Raw genomic sequence first — 21025 nt, 5'->3', positions numbered from 1 at the left:
AAGAGGATTTCACCCATCTAATGAACACACTAGACTAGACAATATCAAGATGTATCCATCAGTGGACCAATTGCATGCTTTTGCAGAGGACAAGAAGCCTTCAGTTGACTCCTTCAGACATTAAGCACCCCCCACAGCCCAAATGGAATGATACAAAAGAAAATATATATATTTAAAAAAATATTATTTTGTATTTAGTAAATGTATGCATTTTGTCTTTTTGAAGTGTATTTAAATGTAGCCTATCCATTCTGTCTATTGGAGGTGTATTTAAATGTATGTGCTTGGTCCATTTGAAGTGTATTTAAATGTACAGAATGAGGTTGATGTATCTGGTATGTTAACAGTCTGGATGGTCCTACCTGAGCTCTCGTCTCCAGGCTCTGTGACGTGGCCAACAGGGTAGAGCAGTGGAGTGACCAGACCCTTGTGGGGGTGCTGGTACCCCAAAACTAAGTCTTCCAGCGTACGGAAACAGTTCACCTGCACCCCCTGTGTCGTCTGTGAGACACACACACACACACACACACACACACACACACACACACACACACACACACACACACACACACACACACATACACACACACACATGAACATGTGCATGTGCATACAGTCACAGTATGTGGAAACACAAAGCACCTCCTAGAAAGGCCATACAAACTATAAATACATGTAGAGGCAGGGCCGCCTCAGGGGGTGTGCGAGCAGTGCGGTCGCACAGGGCCTCGCGGGAAGGGGGGCCTCGCAAAATAATTTTTTTTTGCGAGGCCCCCCTTCCCGCGAGGCCCTTTTTCATCACATACCTAAAATCTAGTTTTGCTTATATGCTTATATATTTCACATTAGACACGTTTGTAGAATGTGTCTGACTTGTTCCTGGGTCTGCACCTGGGTCACTATTGGAGCTTTGGTGCTCTGCAGCAGACATACTATTGGTTTCAACGAAGGGAGTGGTTACTTACATCATAGTACGCCGCCGGAAACTTAAACGAAGAAGAAGAAGAAGAGTCAGCTGCGTTTGAATATTTCGCGCGTGCAGCTTTTGACTATTATGCTTAGTTATGCCAGCCAAGGTCGGTCATTATCAGTCGGTCAGTCACCAAGGAACATTGACGAAAGGCGGGACAAATGGCCGGAGCCTTGTCATGATGCAGTCGGGATATAGCCATGGCCCATGATGATGTCGGCTAGTAGCTAGCTTAGCTAAAGGCTATCTAGCGTTAGCTAACCTGCAGCCAAGATGAAGAGGATGGTCGTTTGGCAGATGAACTTCGTCAACTCCACGCGGTTGTCTCCATCCTCTTGGACGTTTGGTGAGTTTTTAACCTATTCTATTAACTCTATTCTATTCCCGCCGTGGACATCGCTCTCTCTCTCTCTCTCTCTCTCTCACTCTCTGGAGCTAAACTGGCCGACTAGCTATTGTAGTACTACTAGTAGCTAACGGTGTGTGCCTGGTGTCAGCACCTGGCTGTATGTAGCCGCATAGCTTGCTTCTGCGTTAGCTAATGGTTAGCGATAGCCTGGTTGAGCTAACTGTTAGCCAGTTAGCTGTTTAGCTTCGACGTTAACTGCCGGCTGCGCTCGGCTGGGAACGTTCGTTTGATGCTATCAGTTAGCCTTGAGTTAGCTGTTAGCTTGTGCTACGACCATTGACATTAGCCGTGAGAATAGCAGGGGGTTCTGGCACTCTGACTACGACATCATCTTTGACAGAAGATGTAGTCGGGCCTGCACCATGACAAGGCTCTGGCAGCAGCTTATTTTTGTCCCGACAGCGAGAGGCCTTTCGTCAACGTGGAGACCTGTGTTGCGGGCCTTTCGCCCTGCGTTCCTTGGTGCAGGTAAGATTAATGAAAATGTCATGACATTACCCCACTCTTCCTTCCTTCCCCTCCCGAATGTTTTGTTAATAACGATGTTTTTTTCCAGGCAAAACATATGCTACTTCACAACATTTGGAGATACGACATGTGCTGTGTGTGAATGTCTTGGTCGTTTGTGTAGCTTGGGTAGCGTTGGGCCGTTGGCCAAAGCTGTGTGTGGCCTGGTGTCACAGTACCTGGCTAGCCTATTTAGCTGATGTCGGCCATTGGCTCCTTGCTGCTTTGGTTTCTCTGGTATAGACCCTCTTCTCTTTGGATTTAAGTGTTGATCTTTGTCCTTTTGGATCTCTCATACATGCTCTCTCTCTAACACACACACACATGCTCTCTCTCTCTCTCTCTCTCTCTCTCTCTCATACATGCTCTCTCTCTAACACACATGCTCTCTCTCTCTCTCTCTCTCTTTCCAACACACACAGTCTGCCTATGGCGGCCTTTCTCGATGGCTAGGCTGTGCTCGCTGAGTCTGTATAGTCAAGGATCTTCAGTCACAGTGCTCAGGTATTCTGCCACTGTGTACTCTCTGTTTAGGGCCAAATAGCATTTCAATTTCTTTCCAATGTGTCTCTCTCTCTCTCTCTTGGATTTAAGTGTTGATCTTTGTCCTTTTGGATCTCTCATACATGCTCTCTCTCTAACACACACACACATGACAAACACACATGTTCTCTCTCTCTCTCTCTCTCTCTCTCTCTTTCTAACACACACAGTCTGCCTATGGCGGCCTTTCTCAAGAGTCAAGTCAAGTCAAGAGTTTTAATTGTCACGGCATACAGGTATACAATGAAATGCGGCTGGTCTTGCCCGCGACGATGTGCAATACAGTGGTACAACATATAATAGAATCCAATAAAAATACAGTGGTACAACATATTAAAGAATCCAATAACAACAACAGTGCAATAAACAGGTACATGGTGTGCCATCTCGGTATCTGTACATAGTATTTACAGAGCATATAGGACATGCTAGGTAGCTTTAGTAGTGCAATACTGTTCCTGATGTTATACTAATTTAAAGTGGCCTTTCCTCTGGCCATAAGTGTGCGTGTGTGCGGCATGAGTGTTAAAGTGGCTGCTAGTGTGTGAGCGTGCTCAGCGTGCGTGTCGTGTATGTGCTTGTGTGTGCTTGTGTGTGGATAGTTCAGTTTCTGTGTCTCTCAATGTTCATTGTTCAAGGCTCTGATGGCCTGGGGGAAGAAGCTTAGCCTAAGCCTCTCCGTCCTAGTAGCTGGGGTTCGCAGGCGTCTGCCTGACCTCAGCAGCTGGAACAGGCTGTTATTGGGGTGGTGGGGGTCTTTCATTATCCTGCAGGCTCTGGATTTGCACCTCTTGTTGTATAGAGCCTGCAGGGGAGGTAGCGCAATACCCGTGGTACGCTCGGCTGAGCGCACCACTCTCTGTAGGGCCTTCTTGTCCTGTGCCGTGCTGTTCCCATACCAGGCAGTGATGTTTCCGGTCAAGATGCTCTCTACAGCTCCTGAGTAGAAGGACTGGAGTACCTCCCCCGATACTCTGAACTTCCTTAACTGTCTCAGGTGGTAGAGGCACTGCTTCGCTTTCTTTACTACTGTGTCTATGTGTGTTGACCATGTCAGATCCTCTGAGATGTGGACCCCCAGGTACTTGAAGCTGCTCACCCTGTCCACGGTAGCCCCGTTAATCATCAGTGGTGTGTGTGTCTCCTGCTGTCCTCTCCTATAATCCACGATCAGCTCCTTGGTTTTACCAATGTTCAGGAGCAGGCTGTTGTCCTGGCTAGGCTGTGCTCGCTGAGTCTGTACATAGTCAAGGATCTTCAGTCACAGTGCTCAGGTATTCTGCCACTGTGTACTCTCTGTTTAGGGCCAAATAGCATTTCAATTTCTTTCCAATGTGTCTCTCTCTCTCTCTCTCTCTCTCTCTCTGTACACTGTATATTGACTGTAGAACGGGAGCTCTCTCTCGCTCTCTCTTTTGCTATATGTTGACTGTATCATGCCCCTATTATTTAAGAATATGTTGACTGTATGAAAAAAAAAAAATATATATATATATATATAATTTTTTATTTTTTATTTTTAACCTTTTGGGGGGGGGGGGGCTCGCGTTAAATCTCGCACAGGGCCTCGCATTTCTCCCAGGCGGCCCTGTGTAGAGGGTATATAGAACACATAGGGGTAGGTAGGCCTACTGTATAGATCATACTGTTACATTCACAAGTCCCCATTAAAAATCTGAAATAATGTTTAGCCAGCAGTATTTTTAACATCAATGTCTGTATATCTTTGTCCATTTAATTTTGATATTGTGGCAGGAACTGTAAGGGTCCACCTGTCCCAGGAGCGTGAATACTTTCCCCAAGGTGGTTGTCCTTCCACATTCGGTTTGCGCGGCCTGATTGGCCACTGATGCTTCTCTCAGTCCTTCAGTTCCACAGCCCATTTCCTCGTATTGTTTTCATCTCTCTATATTAACGTAGCCCATTTCCTCGTATTGTTTTCATCTCTCTATATTAACGTAGCCCATTTCCTCGTATTGTTTTCATCTCTCTATATTAACGTAGCCCATTTCCTCGTATTGTTTTCATCTCTCTATATTAACGTAACGTGCTATTCATATCAATCGACATCACATCAATATAAATAACGTATTGTTTTCATCTCTCTATATTAACACATTGACGACCACGGCTTGCAGTGTAATATATGGCTGGAGGACAACGCTTTGTCAACAAACCGAGGTACTTTCTAACAGCTATATATATACTTTATAGTATTGCTATCTGTCCATTCTCATTGTCACTTGAGTGCATAAACCGTGCCTTCATAATGGCTTAAAGAAAATAAAAATCCATCGGTTGGTTGTCATTTTATAGCGCTGTGAATATAAGGTTTATCGCAGTTTTCGTCTCGTCTTTTTTCTGGGGAGCTAGATAATAGGCTAAAGGCTAGTCATGTTATATCAAACGCCATTTCTGCTGTATATATACGAATGAAATAAAAAAAAAACTGCGTAGCATCCGGACTATTACAGAGCATCTATGGATGAAATGGGGGCAGCGGGGGACGCCGATTACTATTATTGATTAGCAATACAGTGTGCGTTCAAGTAGCCATTTTCACTGATCGATCACGTTGCGTTTTAAAACAATGTCCAATCCAGCTGTAATTTGGGGGAATAGTATCCTACCGTCAGCCCATGTGATCGCCGGCAGCATTTCGTCATTAGTCATCGGAATCTGGTAGATCGATATGTCCATGTCCATGAGTATGTTCGGCTTGTATCGAGGCTCATATGAAATGCCCACAGACAGTAAAAAAAAAAATTTCAATCGCCCTCAATGATACTGCAGTGGAGCGATGGCGCCCCTAAGCGGATCTGGCCGGTATTGCATGTTTCGAAAATCAAATATGCGGGTAGGTCCTGCAAGTCGATCGGGGACGTTAATAGCGTTATTAATATGGAATAAAACAATAACAACTCGCCACGAGTTAACTCATGGCTCTGGTCCCAACGCATGGCACCGTAACACGTATAAACTCGTGGCTGGTCCTTAAAGTGTTAACGTAACGCGCTATTCATATCAATCGACATCACATCAATATAAATAACGTATTGTTTTCATCTCTCTATATTAACGTAACGCGCTATTCATATCAATCGACATCACATCAATATAAATAATGTATTGTTTTCATCTCTTTATATTAACATAACGCGCTATTCATATCAATCGACATCACATCAATATAAATAACGTATTGTTTTCATCTCTCTATATTAACGTAACACGCTATTCATATCAATCGACATCACATCAATATAAATAACGTATTGTTTTCATCTCTCTATATTAACACTTTGGTCGCCAGGCTTATATTCACAATAAACCATCCCATGCCAGCTCTATTTGTCTATGGAGAAGTTCCCCTTCTTTGCAGGGCTATAACTTTTTAAATTGTATTGCTAAATTGACATTACTATGGCCCATTCAACGTCAAGTATCTATTGTTCAGGGTGTAACAACGTTATACTTTTTCATTCACATATTCATACTAAAATACGGTCTAAAGTATAAGTATGTTTTTATCGTTTTCTGCAGCTTTCTCCAGAACGTGATTTATAGCCCTAAATGCATTATATTGATGATCAAATACAGTTTGATAGCAATCTGCGCGAGATAAAACATTTCAAATGGACGTGCTTCTAGAAGTTACTACTTATCATCTGATGTTGACCGGATGGGGGGGGGGTCGTTTATAATTCCGTGGCCAACGTTAGATGATTCATCTAGTGTGGGTGATATGATCATTAGAGCAGTTAGTATCGAACACGTTAAAAAATAACGCTGAAACTTACCGTAGCTTCCTCGTAGCGTTGGGCAATGAGCGTGGAGCAGAAATATTCCTATTATGGGATGTAGAAATATGCGATCCATCTCCAGGTTGTATAATAGTATATACGTCCAAATCATGTTGTTTATCGAGTTATTGGTAACGGATTACTATCCATTGTGTCTAGCTCGAGTCCTGGGACTATTAGCGAGTGATCGGACCGAATTGGAATGAGCACCAGCTTCCGTTTCCTGTTTCCGGTTTGGGCGATCCGCCGATCGGCCACCAGATGGCGCTCTTGAACCGTTGGAGAGTTGAGAGGGGATCAACAGTAGATCTCAAGTCTCCGGGGGAGAAATATGATTGCGATCACAAATTTTTGAAATATTGATATCAAAGACGTGGTACGGCGTCTTTGGCAGAATGAGCATGGCGGGGAATGACTTGGTAAGGCGTTTTTGGCGACCATAGTGTTAACGTAACGCGCTATTCATATCAATCGACATCACATCAATATAAATAACGTATTGTTTTCATCTCTCTATATTAACGTAACACGCTATTCATATCAATCGACATCACATCAATATAAATAACGTATTGTTTTCATCTCTCTATATTAACGTAACGCGCTATTCATATCAATCGGCATCACATCAATATAAATAGTATATTGTGCATGGCGGTGTTAGTTTTAGTATATTGTGCACGGCGGTAGCGAGTTAGGCGATAGTAGGGCTAACGCAATTGGGCGCTGAGAGAAGCGTCAGTGGCCAATCAGGCCGTGCAAACCGAACGCGGATGGACAACCACCTTGGGGAAAGTATTCACGCGTCCCAGGACCTTTCTCCCCTGTCTGTACTCCTCAAGAGCCCCCACCTTTTCACATTCTCTCCCATGGTCTCCCTCCACTCATGAACAATATTCCTCCGCCTGCTGGACAATTCTCAACATTGCACCTTGTACATTTATTTCTGCTCAAACTGTCTGTCTTTCTGATTGTTCTCACCATCCTGCTGTCTATCCCTGTGTACCTCTTGCGCCTTGTTTTCTCTTGTCTGGTATAGCTTGATTATTGTCTTTAGTGTTTTGTCCCCAGTATGTTTTGTGATGTTATTCAGTAGTTTACCTCCTTAGTGTCCTTGCCTGTAATTCTGTTGTCTGCATTGTTTCTCCTGCCTTAGTCTTGTGTTGTTCAGTGTGGGTATTTGTATTTCGGCCCTGTGTTGTATTGTGTTCTAGTATAGTTATTCCCCAGTGTGTTTTGGCCTTGTGTTTTCCTATACCCCTGTGTGTTAGTTCTACCTTCCCTCTCAGGTGTGTCTTGTTACCAATTACCCCCTTGTGTTAACACTTTGCCGCCCAACCACGAGTTAACTCGGGTTTCGGTGCCATGCGTTGAGGACCAGAGCCACGAGTTAACTTGTGGCAAGTTGTTATTGTTTTATTCCATATTAATAAACGGATCAAGATCCCCCATCGACTCTGCAGATTTACCCGCCTCTGTGAAATCGGCGACATGCAATACCGGCCAGATCCTCTTAGGGGCGCCATCGCTCCACTGCAGTATCATTGTGGGCGAGTCGATTTAAAAAAATTTTTACCGTCTATGGGCGTTTCATTTTAGCCTGATCCCAAGCGAACAGCATGCACCGTTGATCACGGTTCGAAGTGCAGATTTCAGCCTGGAATAATGGGATTTATGATCAGCCAATGGACATATCGATCTACCAGATGCCGATGAATAATGGGGAAATGCTGCCGGCGATCACATGGGCTGACGGTAGGACCCTCTTCACCCAAATTACAGCCGGATCAGACATTGTTGTAAAACGCAAGCAATCGATCAGTGAATGTGGCTACTTGCACGGACACTCTACTACTTACTTACTTACTTACTTACTTATCCTCTTCGTCCCGGTTGGGGCATAAGGCCGCAATCATACACTGCCACTGAATCCTGTCTCGTGCTTTGGCCTGCGCTTTGTCCCAGGAAAGACCCATCTCCTTCAGCTCCATCATCACTGTTCTTCGCCAGGTGTTCTTTGGTCTACCCCTCTTTCTCTTCCCAACTGGGGTCCATCTCAAGGCAACTTTGGGTAACCTTTCATTGGGCATCCTCAATACATGGCCGAGCCATCTTAACCTCCGTCTCCTTATCTCAAGGGACATATACAAGCTGCCTGTCTTCTTATAAAGTTCCTCATTCAAGATTCTATTTGGCCAAAAGATGTTGCAGATCCTACGTAAGCAGCTATTGTGGAAGACATCAACCTTTCTCATATCCTGTTGTGTTACTCTCCAGCACTCAGAGCCATATAGCAGGACAGACTTAACATTGCTGTTGTAGAGCCTGAGTTTGGTTTTAAGGCTATATTGTTTAGACTTCCAGATGTTGCGAAGTTGGCTGAAAGCACCTCTTGCTTTGTTGAGACGCGTCTTGATGTCTTTTTGCGTTCCACTTTCACTGCTTATGAGGCTTCCAAGGTATGTAAAGTCTTCTACACATTCCAACGCCTCTCCATCGATGGTGATTGGAGGTGCTGTTGGGACATTGATGCACATCACCTGGGTCTTTTTCTGGTTGATGTAGAGACCAGTTCGCTTTGCATAATTGCTTAGCCAGTCAGACTTCTCCTGTAGGTGGCTATGAGTGGATGACATGACTGCCAGATCGTCTGCAAAGTCAAGGTCTTCCATAAAGGAGAACAGGGTCCATTGGATTCCACGGGGACGGTCTGATGTAGTTTGACGCATAACCCAGTCGATGGTAATCAGGAACAGAATAGGGGAGAGGATGCAGCCTTGTCTTACTCCAGATTTAATGGGAAATGACTCTGTCAAGGTGTTATCAAGGATGACACTGCATTCAAAGTGTTCATAGAATTTTCCAATGATGTTGACCATTTTGGAAGGTATTCCATATGCCCTTAGGATCTTCCATAGGCTCTCGCGATGAATACTGTCAAATGCCTTCTTAAAACCGATAAAGTTAATATACAAGGGGGCGTTCCACTCAATACACTGTTCGATGATGTTGCGTAAGGTAAAGATCTGATCGATACAACCTCGACCTTTGCGAAATCCTGCCTGTTCCTCTCTTAGCTTGACATCTATGGCAATCAAATCTCTTAAGAAGGATTCTGCAGGGGCGGTCAGGTGGCGTAGCGGAGATTGCGTTCGTCACCAACCCCGGAGACGCTGGATTCGCCTGTTCAAATCCAGCTCACAGCTCCGGGGTTGTCACCAGCTTGGCTGGCCGTTCACACTAATACAATTGGCAGTATTAGAGGGTGGGAGAAGCTGGCGGGGTGGGTCCGGATCGTTGTAAACAGCGACTCCTACAGTTCGGTCGGGGCGCCTGCTAAGCGCGGATAGGATCTAAGTGGGATAGTGTGATCCTTCCACACGCTATGCCCTCTCAGTGAGAGTCCACGCTGCCAGGTGAAAAGAAGCGGTTGATTGGCTAGACGTGTGTCGGAGGAAGCACGTGATAGCCTCCACTCTCCCAGACCGACTGTGGAGGGTAAGTGCGCAGCGACCAGGAAGGGGATTGGGAATTACGACTAACGACTAACATTGGGATGGGAGAAAATCGGAGGAAAAAAGAGGGGAAAAAAAGATATAAAAAAATAAAAATAAAAGGATTCTGCAAAATACTTTACTAGGGACGGACAGAAGTGTTATGCCTCGCCAGTTGTCACAGTTTTTCAGGTCACCTTTCTTAGGAAGCTTGCATATGAGGCCCTTGCTCCATTCCCTTGGTATGGCATTGTGCTCCCATATCTTGGTGAAGAGGTCGGTCAGCACCCTGGAGGCTGTGGTGATATCTGCCATGAACATTTCGGCATGTAGCATGTCGATTCGAGGGGCTTTTCCCCGCTTCATATCCTTGATTGCCGTTTGTACTTCAGCTCGGGAGGGAGGATCGTGTTAATATCGATGTCATCCAAAGGTTCTGGATCTGCAGGCTCTTCAGGTTCTGGTCCATTAAGCACTTCTTCAAAGTGTTGAGCCCATCTTTCAGCTTGTTCCCTTTCAGTTGTTATCAGTTTACCTTGTTTATCCTTAACTAGTTTAGTGTAGATGTTCCTTGGACCGCTTAGCTGTTTAGTGATCCTATACACTATACCGAGTTGTCCTTTAGCTGCAGCCATCTCTGCTTCACTTGCCAGGTTCTCCACAAAGGCTCTCTTATCCCTTCGGGCACTCCTCTTGACCTCTAAGTCTTTCACCTTGTACTCTTTCTTTGCACGTTCAGTTAGCCTGGGTGACTTTGCACTGAGCAGTTTGTCTTTGGCTTTCTTCCTCTCATCGTTTTTTGTCCATGTCTGATGTGTTATCCATTGTTTGTCTCCTTTCTTTCTAAAGCCTATGACAATCTCTGCTGTTTCTTTGTATACTTTTGCTATGTTCCCCCATGTTTTCTTAACATCTCCATTTTCTTCTCCATCTTCATCTTCCAGTGCACTGAAGTGGTTTCTAAGCTCGATGGTGAACTCTTTTTGGACTTTTGATGCAAGAAGCTTGTTGATGTCAAACACTTTGCGTCGCTGTTTGGTGTTAGGTGTTGCTCTGAGTTTTAGCCTGATCTTGGCTATCACCAGGTGGTGGTCACTGCCAACATCCGCCCCCCGGTGGACTTTGACATCCAGAAGAGATCGTTGCCATTTCTTGTTGACAATGACATGGTCAATCTGGTTGACCGTATGCCCATCTGGGGATCTCCAGCTTAGTTTGTGGATGTCTTTGTGGGGGAAGATGGTTCCACCTATTGCGCATCTGTTGTTAATGCAGAAGTCAACAAGCCTCTCTCCATTGTCATTGATAGTTCCGCAGCCATGCCGCCCCATTGCATCTTCTCTCCCGATGTTATCATTTCCAACTTTGGCATTCAAATCTCCCATAATCAGTAGCATGTCATGTTGTGGGACCTTGGAGACTGCACATTGCAGTTGCTCGTACCAGTCGTCCTTAGTCTCCTCCTCTGCCTCGTTTGTAGGGGCGTAACACTGTAAGATGGTCATTTTACAGTATCGGGAGTAAAATCTTGCTCTGAGCAGTCTATCACTGATGGGTTCCCACTCCGTGAGAGATTTGGATGTCTCCTTACTTGTGATAAGTGCTACACCGCTGGAGTGTGCATCATCTTTTCCAGAGAAAAGGATAGTTGAGCCCTCTTTTGTCACCTTGCAGCCTGAACCAGTCCATCTACACTCGCTCACACCAAGGGTGTCTAACTTATAGTTCTGCATTTCTCTGATGACTTGTGCTGTCTTTGATGTTTCAAACATAGTACGGACATTCCATGCTCCGAGACGGATCATGGTTCGGGTTCTTAGAAGACTCATCTTCGAGCAACCGACTTCCCGAATTGGGCTTTCATCTGCTGCCGTCATAGTGCCAGTGTTTTGGCTAGAGCTTCTTTTGGACCCCAGGTTTTGTGGTTTGTGTTTTGCAGTTTCTGTAACAGTTGTTTGTTTTCCAGGGTAGGGTTGTTAGCCCCACGCCCAACCCCCAACCTGGAGGACCACCACGGACACTCTATTGCTAATCAATAATACTAATCGGCGTCCCCCGCCGCCCCCATTTCATCCATAGATGCTCTGTAATAGTCCGGATGATAAGCAGTTTGTTTTATTTCATTCGAATATATACAACAGAAATGCTGTTCGATATAACGTTAGTAGCCTTTAGCCCTATATCTAGCTTCCCAGAAAATATTTGAGACGAAAAGTGCGATAAACCTTATATTCATGACGCTATAAAATGACAACCAACCGATGGATTATGAAGGCACGGTTTATGCACTCAAGTGACAATGAGAATGGACAGATAGCAATACTATAAAGTATAGATATAGCTCTCCAAAAGTACATCGGTTTGTTTACAAAGCTTTGTCCTTCAGCCACATATTAGACGGCGACGGCCGGTCCTCAATGTGTTAATCAGCCTGTGTATTTATGCCTGTGTACCCCTTGTCTCCCTGTGGCGTCATTGCGTTTCCTGCCTTGTTCCCCGTGGTCTGTTCCTGCCGTTTGCGGATTAGTCTTGTCTCCCTGTGTATCCTGGTTCTCTCACCTGGTAATGTTTTTGCACCGTGTGCCTTTCCAGCTTTGCTCTAATTTGTTTTCGTTTATTTTCTAGTTTATCAGTTTAGTGTTGTTACTTTTTGTTTTGGCTTTTTTTTTTTTTTTTTTTTTTTTTTGTCGTTGTGCCAATCCCCTCCCCCCCCCCCTCCCCTACCTGGTCGTTGTACGCATGTTCTCCTACGAGTCGGTACAAGGGCGTCCCGAAGCCGATCGCACGCTTCCTCCGATACGTGCGGCAACTGCCAGTGACGTCTTTTCACTTGGCAGCGAGGACTCTCATTGGTGAAGTGTAACGCGTGGGAGGGCACGCTATCTCCACCAAGTCCTGCCCCCGCTGAGCAAGCGCCGAGACCTGACCTGTAGGCGCCGCTGTCCACAACGCCAGATTCCCACCCACCAGCTTCCCACCCACCAGCTTCCCACCCCCTAATACTGCCAATTGTATTAGTATGAACGACCAGCCAAGAGCTGGGCAACGCCGAGAGCTGGGCTCGAACCCAGCATCTCCTGCCTTGGTGACGAGCGCAATCTCCGCTACGCCACCTGACCGCCCTTGGCTTTCTTTATTTTTTAAGTGTCTCTCCGGCGAGTATTTACTGCACCGTCTTCTGATGTGTCATTTGTTTTGTACATTTTTGGAGACTTGCTCTCACCTTGCTTTTGTGTCTCGAATTAAAGGAGCAGTGCTCATATTCAACAACCTACATCTACCTCTCCCTCGTCTCTGTTTGCGGTTGGGTCCTCTACCAACACAATCCCTAACAGGAACAAAAGAAACCATCATCTAAAAGGTAAGGCTGAGACCACTTATCGATAATTATCGATAACTGCGTGATATCGATAAGTGGCGTCACATATCGATATTGGCATATGTACACTTTTTTTTTTATACTTTATACTAGTATACTAAAATACTAGGTCTTGTGGCATGTTTTAGTTAAAACATCCCCATTTCATGTAAATTCAGTTGAATTGCAACTCTGCACTGTGCATTCAATATGCACTCCTCCATCACATCCAGAGACCACCGACTATAAAATGAGAAGGATCACTGTGGTTCAGATTCAGATTCAGAGTTTTTATTTGCCACACGGAAGCAATACAATCATACAGTTTTCATACAAAATCATAAATAAGGTTCTCACAGGATCACTGTGGTAGTTTTGAATGGGGAAATCTGTAACACTAAATATGGCGGCAACAACAAAGAATTACTGCAAAATAATCAAGCAGAAGTCTCCTGAAATCCAACTCTGAGAAGCACATCACAGAGCTGCCAAGAAATTAGCTGGATGACACATCTTTTAATGTAATTACATACCATGATTTGACAATCATATATCCATGTCAAAGGATAATTCGTATTATGTTCGACCTACTGTATATCCTTTTCTTTTTTTTATCTATTTTTTCTCCCATTTTCTATTTTTCTCCCATCCCAATTTCGTATCGTCCAATTCTACCCTCCCCTGTCTCGAACGCTGTTAGGCCATGCCTCTCACAAGCCGGCTGCAATGTGGACTAAGCCTTACATCACGTGTCCCCTCCGGTACTCGAGGAAGCAGCAGTCGCATCTTTTCACCTGCACAGTGCGTTTGGAGGGCACGCCGCCCCCGTCGCTTCCTGATTCTACTGCGCAGGCGCACCAACCGACCTGTAGGAGTCGCTGTCCACAACGTCCGATACCCACCCATCAGCTTCCCACCCCCTAATACTGCCAATTGTATTAGTATGAACGACCAGCCAAGCTGATAGCAATGCGGAGAGCTGGGCTCGAACCCAGCGTCTCCTGCATTGGTGGTGAGCGCCTTTCCCACTGCACCACCTAGCCGCCCCTGTATATCCTTTTCTATCATCATATCATTATCATCATCAAACCTTTATTTAGTACTTGTTAAACCATGAGGTTGCCCTCATTTCCAATTATGATCTATCAGCTGAGTAACAATGTTCATCAAAGTGTTGAGTGCTACAGTGTAGGACCCCAGTGGGGTTCAGCGTGTTCTGGCCTAAAGTTTTTTATCAGACTGCTCTTCTCCCTGAGGAGTTGACACCCACATCCTGGTTACTGCCATGGTTGGCTGGTCCTGACGTGATTCACCACGTTCCAGCAGTTCATCGTCCCAACAGTCTCTGTACTATACCACAAACAAACATCCTCTGAGAGCCCTAAACAAACATGACGTGGATGTTCTACATGTAAATATTCACACGTTTTGAGCCACTGGCAAACATAATGTGCTGCCGACCTCTAAAACACTGGATAAACACACTCTAATGCCACTCAAATGGGCCAACATAGACTGATCACACAAACACACATACACATACTGTACACATACTGTATAACCAAGTATGTTTACACTCACACACACACACACACACACACACACACACACACACACACACACACACACACACACACACACACACACACACACACACACACACACACACACACACACACACACACACACACACACACACACACACACACACACACACACGTACGTATGTACAAACACTCATACATACACAAAATCTGCAAGGTACACTTGGCTAGACTACTAAATAAGATCATTTTCCTGTTTCTTATTTTAGAAGCTTTTGTTTTCATTGTGTGGTGGAAGAAACCATTTATTTGGCAGGAGCCACCTGACTCTTTCACCAGGGAATCTGCAAATAGTAGATGTGTTTCTATTTTTCATGCCACAAGGAGCTCTTGAAAAGTGATTACAAAGAAAGCAAAAGGAATAACGGGACTTTGAGAGCCAACATAGCCCCAGAAATATCCCCAGAGCCCTCTTAGAGAAACGAAAAAGCCAGAGTGTTGGTGGAGCAAGTCCAGGGAGGGTATACATGTTGGAGGCTTTTCCTGATGGCAGTGGAAAAACAGATGAAATAGTGATACAGTCAGAGGAGGTTTGGTCTGAGAATAGTGGATGTTTCCAAGGCAAAGTGTTGTTACTGGGATCTTTTGAGATCAGAAGGCAGACATGGTGAAAGAATGCACAGGCGGCCTTGTGGCTTGCTCATTCAAAGTTTTTCTATTATTTGTTATTGTGTGTGTGTGTGTGTGTGTGTGTGTGTGTGTGTGTGTGTGTGTGTGTGTGTGTGTGTGTGTGTGTGTGTGTGTGTGTGTGTGTGTGTGTGTGTGTGTGTGTGTGTGTGTGTGTGTGTGTGTGTGTGTGTGTGTCGGTGTGTCGGTGCATGTGTGTTTCTGTACAGTGGTAATTAGGACTGTGTGCAGTGGCTCTCGGATCAAATGGTTCCCTGTAGAAAGTGTATCAAAAACACACATTCTAACTGCCACACACACCCTCTCACATCCAATGGACCCATTTATGAGTAGTACAAACACCCTTTACACAACGTTTGTGTATGTGCAAGCGCGCACGCACACACACGCACGCATACCCATTCGCACAATAAATAAATTGGTCAATGAGTTAGTGTGGGTAGTGTAGGAATCTGACTGTGAGACACATACACATGCACACACTCACACACATGCACACACACATACACACGCACACACAAACAGTTTCCCCTCTGTGCCGCTGAGATCATGCTCCAAGTATGCAGCCACATGGTGGAGATGGCATTCAAGCAACAAGCAGCAGAGAATGGAGACACAGGCACCTTACTGTTCTGCAGTCAATAACAAACCATTGTTTGAGACGGCCAACTCCATCTGACTAGCTGTTGTTACAACTGTACATACAGAACGTACCACGGGCGTGCACTGTGCACACTCTGGTTCAGGGGACAGAGAGCAGTGTAGCGAGGCTGGATGCTCACCTGAACCGCTAGTAGGCCTTCTGTGTCCGGGAGAATGCGATAAGTGTGAACATGACGTTGGAACCTGTAAAAAGTAGAAAATAGCACACGTTACTTTACTACGAAATGCTTATGAGCGAAAATAGCATTCAAAGGCAAAACGTATTTGGATGCGGCGTTGAAACATGGACCAGATGTGTGGCCCTAGTTAAACACGCTGTAACTTTCACAACAAGGCGCCAGTGATTTCACACACTGTTGATGCTGTGGCTCGCCTGACTGTTTAGCAACAACCACATAAGTACAGTATATTACATTATAATACATATATATCTGGTCCTTATTTCAATATATATATATAGCAGGGCGGCTAGGTGGTGTAGTGGGCAAGGCGCTCGCCACCAATGCAGGACACGCTGGGTTCGAGCCCAGCTCTCCGCATTGCTATCAGCTTGGCTGTTCGTTCATACTAACACAATTGGCAGTGTTAGGGGTGGGAAAGCTGATGGGTGGGGATCGGACGTTGTGGACAGCGACTCCTACAGGTCGGTTGGTGCGCCTGCGCAGCAGAATCAGGAAGCGACGGGGGCGGCGTGTCCCTCCCACGCAGACCCCCGCCGCTGAGAGATTGCGCTGTGCAGGTGAAAAGATGCAACGGCTGCTTCCTCGAGTACCGGAGGGGACACGTGATGTAAGGCTTCGTCCACATTGCAGCCGGCTTGTGGGAGGCAAGTTCAAGTTCAAGTTCAAGTTCAAGTTCTTTAATAGTTGTCATACAGAAGTACAGAATACTTTCATACAAAATGCTTCTTACTGTTACGCTCCAGAGACTGTGCTAGACAAGATAGTATCAAATAACATAATAACATAATATAGCATGAATTTAGAAGAAGAAAATGAGGTCACAGTGTTCGGTATAGACATATGTACAATGTTCTGAGTTACCATATAATATACAATACACAATACTATGCAGTGTACTAATGTACAGTACTATCTAGTGCAAAGCAGAAATGGGATGAGGTACAATTTTAGGTACAATTTACAGTAAGGTGTACGAGTTGTAGTGCAATCCTTCATCCATAAATATAAAGTGTGGGGAGTGGGTGCTACAGTGTGTTTGTTTAAAGTGGGTGTGTGCTATAAGTGTGTGGAGTGGGTGCTACAGTGTGTTTGTTTAAAGTGAGTGTGTGCGTGTGGATGTGTGTGCTATGTGCGTTTGGTGGTTGTTGTTGTGTAGTGTTCATTCATTGTTCGTTTAGCAGCCTGATGGCCTGGGGATAGAAGCTTCTTCTGAGTCTTTCTGTGCTCGCCTTGAGACTCCTGTATCGCTTGCCTGACCGCAGCAGTTCAAAGAGGCAGTTGTTCGGGTGACTGGAGTCTTTAATGATTCTCTTAGCCTTGCCCTTGCAACGCTTGTAGTAAATGTTCTGGAGGGTGGGGAGCCCCCCTCCAATTGTGCGTTCGGCTGAACGTGTCACTCTTTGTAGTCTGCTTTGGTCTTGTGCAGTGCTATTCCCAAACCAGGAGGTGATGTTGCCTAACAGCGTTCGAGACAGGGGAGGGTAGAATTGGACGATACGCAATTGGGATGGGAGAAAAATTGAAAATGGGAGAAAAAAGTTGATACAAAAAAAATATATATATATAGCACTGTGACTGACACAATCACCATCTCCATCAATAAAGTAGAAGTTTTTGACATATAAAAGCACTTTCAGGCAACAAGAAGAGAGCGCTTCAATAAAAGGACATAGTGCCACTCTATTTATATATAAATATAAATATAATAATAACAAAACAAAAGAAAAGTGAGGCAGAATGAGCGGTTGGCGGAGGGGAAGGAAAAAGGCAGCAGCAGCGGCAGCAGCAGGGCTCAGCTTTCAGGAATGTGTCTGGCCCAGGCTGATGAGCAGGGAGAGAGCAGTGTGGTCACTGGAAGTCCCGCCCTCTTCCAGGGGCCCCGGGGAAGACAAGAGGGAGAGAGAGTCCCGAGGCAGGAGACCGGGCACGCTGCTGGCCCCTGTTTCGGACAGGACACCCTAACCGCTCTGGAGGGGGGGGATGGGGTGTGTGTGTGTGTGTGTGTGTGTGTGTGTGTGTGTGTGTGTGTGTGTGTGTGTGTGTGTGTGTGTGTGTGTGTGTGTGTGTGTGTGTGTGTGTGTGTGTGTGTGTGTGTGTGTGTGTGTGTGTGTGTGTGTGTGTGTGTGTGTGTGTGTGTGCATAGTTGGCCCACGAGCAGCTCTCTGAGCTATTACACTCTGTATGCTGCCCCGCTGGCAGAGTAAAGTGACACTGATTGAGATGACAGGGCAAGGAGGAGCTGCTGAATCCATTCATAGATTGAAACATTCTGTAGCAATGGAGAGTTTGGTGTTCATTTTTCCAGATTTTACGCACAGAAATAAAAGAAATTCCAAAAGGTTGTTTTCCTTTTAATTAGGCGGTATGGTTCTGATTAAACTTTCTGGAAGCAGGGAGGACCCTTTTTCCAAAAGAGATGGAGCTCACAGACGGTTCCTGAGGATAAAAGGTTCTAAATGGAAACTTTCCCCATTCTTTTTTCGGATTGATTCAGTGAAACAACGCAATATTCCAGAGGGATGAGAACGTTTTATCTGGTCTATTGATTCTCAGTCATAAAGACCAGCAGAAGACCCTGTGGCCAACAACTTTCATATTTCATATTCATATTCATCTCTCTTTCATATATGAAGAACCATATAACTATTTTTTAAGTTTCCTGATGAATGTTTTCAAACCTAATTATCTAAAGATGGTACGTTAGAGTGTTGTGTTAATTCATAGTTAAAGACAGAATAGGCTGAGTACTTTATTATCTTAAGATGGTAAGTTAGAACCACTTTTTTTTACTGTATGTAGCACACTCTCAGGGGCTCATACAGAAACAAGCATTTCATCATAAAGTATTCTGTATTTTGTTGTGACAAATAATAAACAAACTTGAAACTAGAGTGTTGTGTTAATTAGTTAAAGACGGAAGAGGCTGAGTACTTTATTATCTAAATATGGTAAGTTAGAGTGTTGTGTTCATTCATAGTTAAAAACAGTAGAGGGTGAGTACTTTATTATCTAAAGATGGTAAGTTAGAGTGTTGTGTTCATTCATAGTTAAAGACGGAAGAGGCTGAGTACTTTATTATCTAAAGATGGTACGTTAGAGTGTTGTGTTCATTCATAGTTAAAAACAGTAGAGGGTGAGTACTTTATTATCTAAAGATGGTAAGTTAGTGTGTTGTGTTCATTCATAGTTAAAGACAGAAGAGGCTGAGTACTTTATTATCTAAAGATGGTAAGTTAGTGTGTTGTGTTCATTCATAGTTAAAGACAGAAGAGGCTGAGTACTTTATTATCTAAAGATGGTAAGTTAGAGTGTTGTGTTCATTCATAGTTAAAGACGGAAGAGGCTGAGTACTTTATTATCTAAAGATGGTAAGTTAGAGTGTTGTGTTCATTCATAGTTAAAGACGGAAGAGGCTGAGTACTTTATTATCTAAAGATGGTAAGTTAGAGTGTTGTGTTCATTCATAGTTAAAAACAGTAGAGGTTGAGTACTTTTATCTAAAGATGGTAAGTTAGAGTGTTATGTTCATTTATAGTTAAAAACAGTAGAGGTTGAGTACTTTATTATCTAAAGATGGTAAGTTAGATTGTTATGTTCATTCATAGTTAAAAACAGTAGAGGTTGAGTACTTTATTATCTAAAGATGGTAAGTTAGATTGTTATGTTCATTCATAGTTAAAGACAGAAGAGGTTGAGTACTTTTGGGCGATTTATTCAACCTCTTTATTTTACAGTTGTACAGCCCTGGCCTATTTTTTTTATTTCATAATTATATTATATTCTATTGTGCTTATATCTTAACTTAGTTCATATTTCATTTTATTTTACTCCACCTTTTTATTTTATTATCCATCCATTGTCTGTCCGTTAATGTTGCACCGAAAACAACCAAAGCAAATTCTTGGCAATAAAGACCTTTCTGATTCTGATTCTGATCACATTCACACTCCACGTGATTTGGATTAACTTTACAACTGCATGTCACTCAAGGTTCATGGCAGTTCAAGGTTCATGGCAGTTCAAGGTTCATGATGGTTTAGGGTTCATGATGGTTCAGGGTTCAAGATGGTTCAAGGTTCATGATGGTTCAACTTCAAGGTTCTTGATGGTTCAAGGTTCATGATGGTTCATGAGTCGCCTGGAACACCGATCACCCCTGGGATCTGTGGTGTAGAGCTCTCCCATACATACTGTAGCTAAGTTGACTGAATCTTTCATTCATGGGCGACAGAACCACAAACAGAAGACATCTAATAGATAAACAGGTTGCCATTGCACTTCTCAAGGGTTCAACTAACAGCACAAGTTGAATAACCCTGTTTTTATTTAGGGCACCAGCTGAGGGAAATGGGCTGTCTGCTCAGCAAGTGTGTGATAATGTGTAAAGATCACAAGTTATCATGCAGATGAATAGAAGAAGATAGGAGATAAGAAGAGGATATAAGATAGGAGACAAGAAGATTATACTGTAATAATATAGGAGAAAAGAAGAGGATATAAGATAGGACACAAGAGGATGATATAATATAGGAGATAAGAAGATGATATACGATAGGAGATAAGAAGATAATATAAGATAGGAGACAAGAAGATGATATAAAATAGGAGAGAAAAAGAGTATATAAAAAAGGAGATAAGAATATGATATAAGATAGGATAGAAAATATTCAATCAATATCTGAAATAAAAAAAAACGTCTTACTGTCATGCACTCGTCCTAAAATACTAACCTACTGAGATAAATCAATGCATTTGGTTATATTATCATACTGGCAATCGCGTCTCGCTCTCGCCATTATGAGATAACTCTTATCTCCTAGCACTTAATGTGCTCACGAAACAAACAAATGCACTCACATGCACGT

General features: G+C 44.0%; 1 protein-coding gene across 1 annotated transcript in view; it reads right to left on the bottom strand.

Moving 5' to 3' along the window:
• inppl1b (inositol polyphosphate phosphatase-like 1b) overlaps positions 1-21025 on the bottom strand; it is a 73065-nt gene that overhangs the window by 37142 nt on the left and 14898 nt on the right. Inside the window, exons 3-4 of the mRNA XM_084332165.1 lie at positions 16098-16161; positions 363-501 (exon numbers count right to left, since the gene is read on the bottom strand). Of these exons, the coding sequence (XP_084188291.1) occupies positions 363-501; positions 16098-16161 (203 nt within the window). The remainder of the gene's footprint in view (positions 1-362; positions 502-16097; positions 16162-21025) is intronic.

Source organism: Notolepis coatsorum (assembly GCF_963971535.1).
Source record: "Notolepis coatsorum genome assembly, chromosome: 16".
Classification (NCBI taxonomy): Eukaryota; Metazoa; Chordata; class Actinopteri; order Aulopiformes; family Paralepididae; genus Notolepis; species Notolepis coatsorum.
This window is presented reverse-complemented; position numbering and strand designations above follow the sequence as displayed.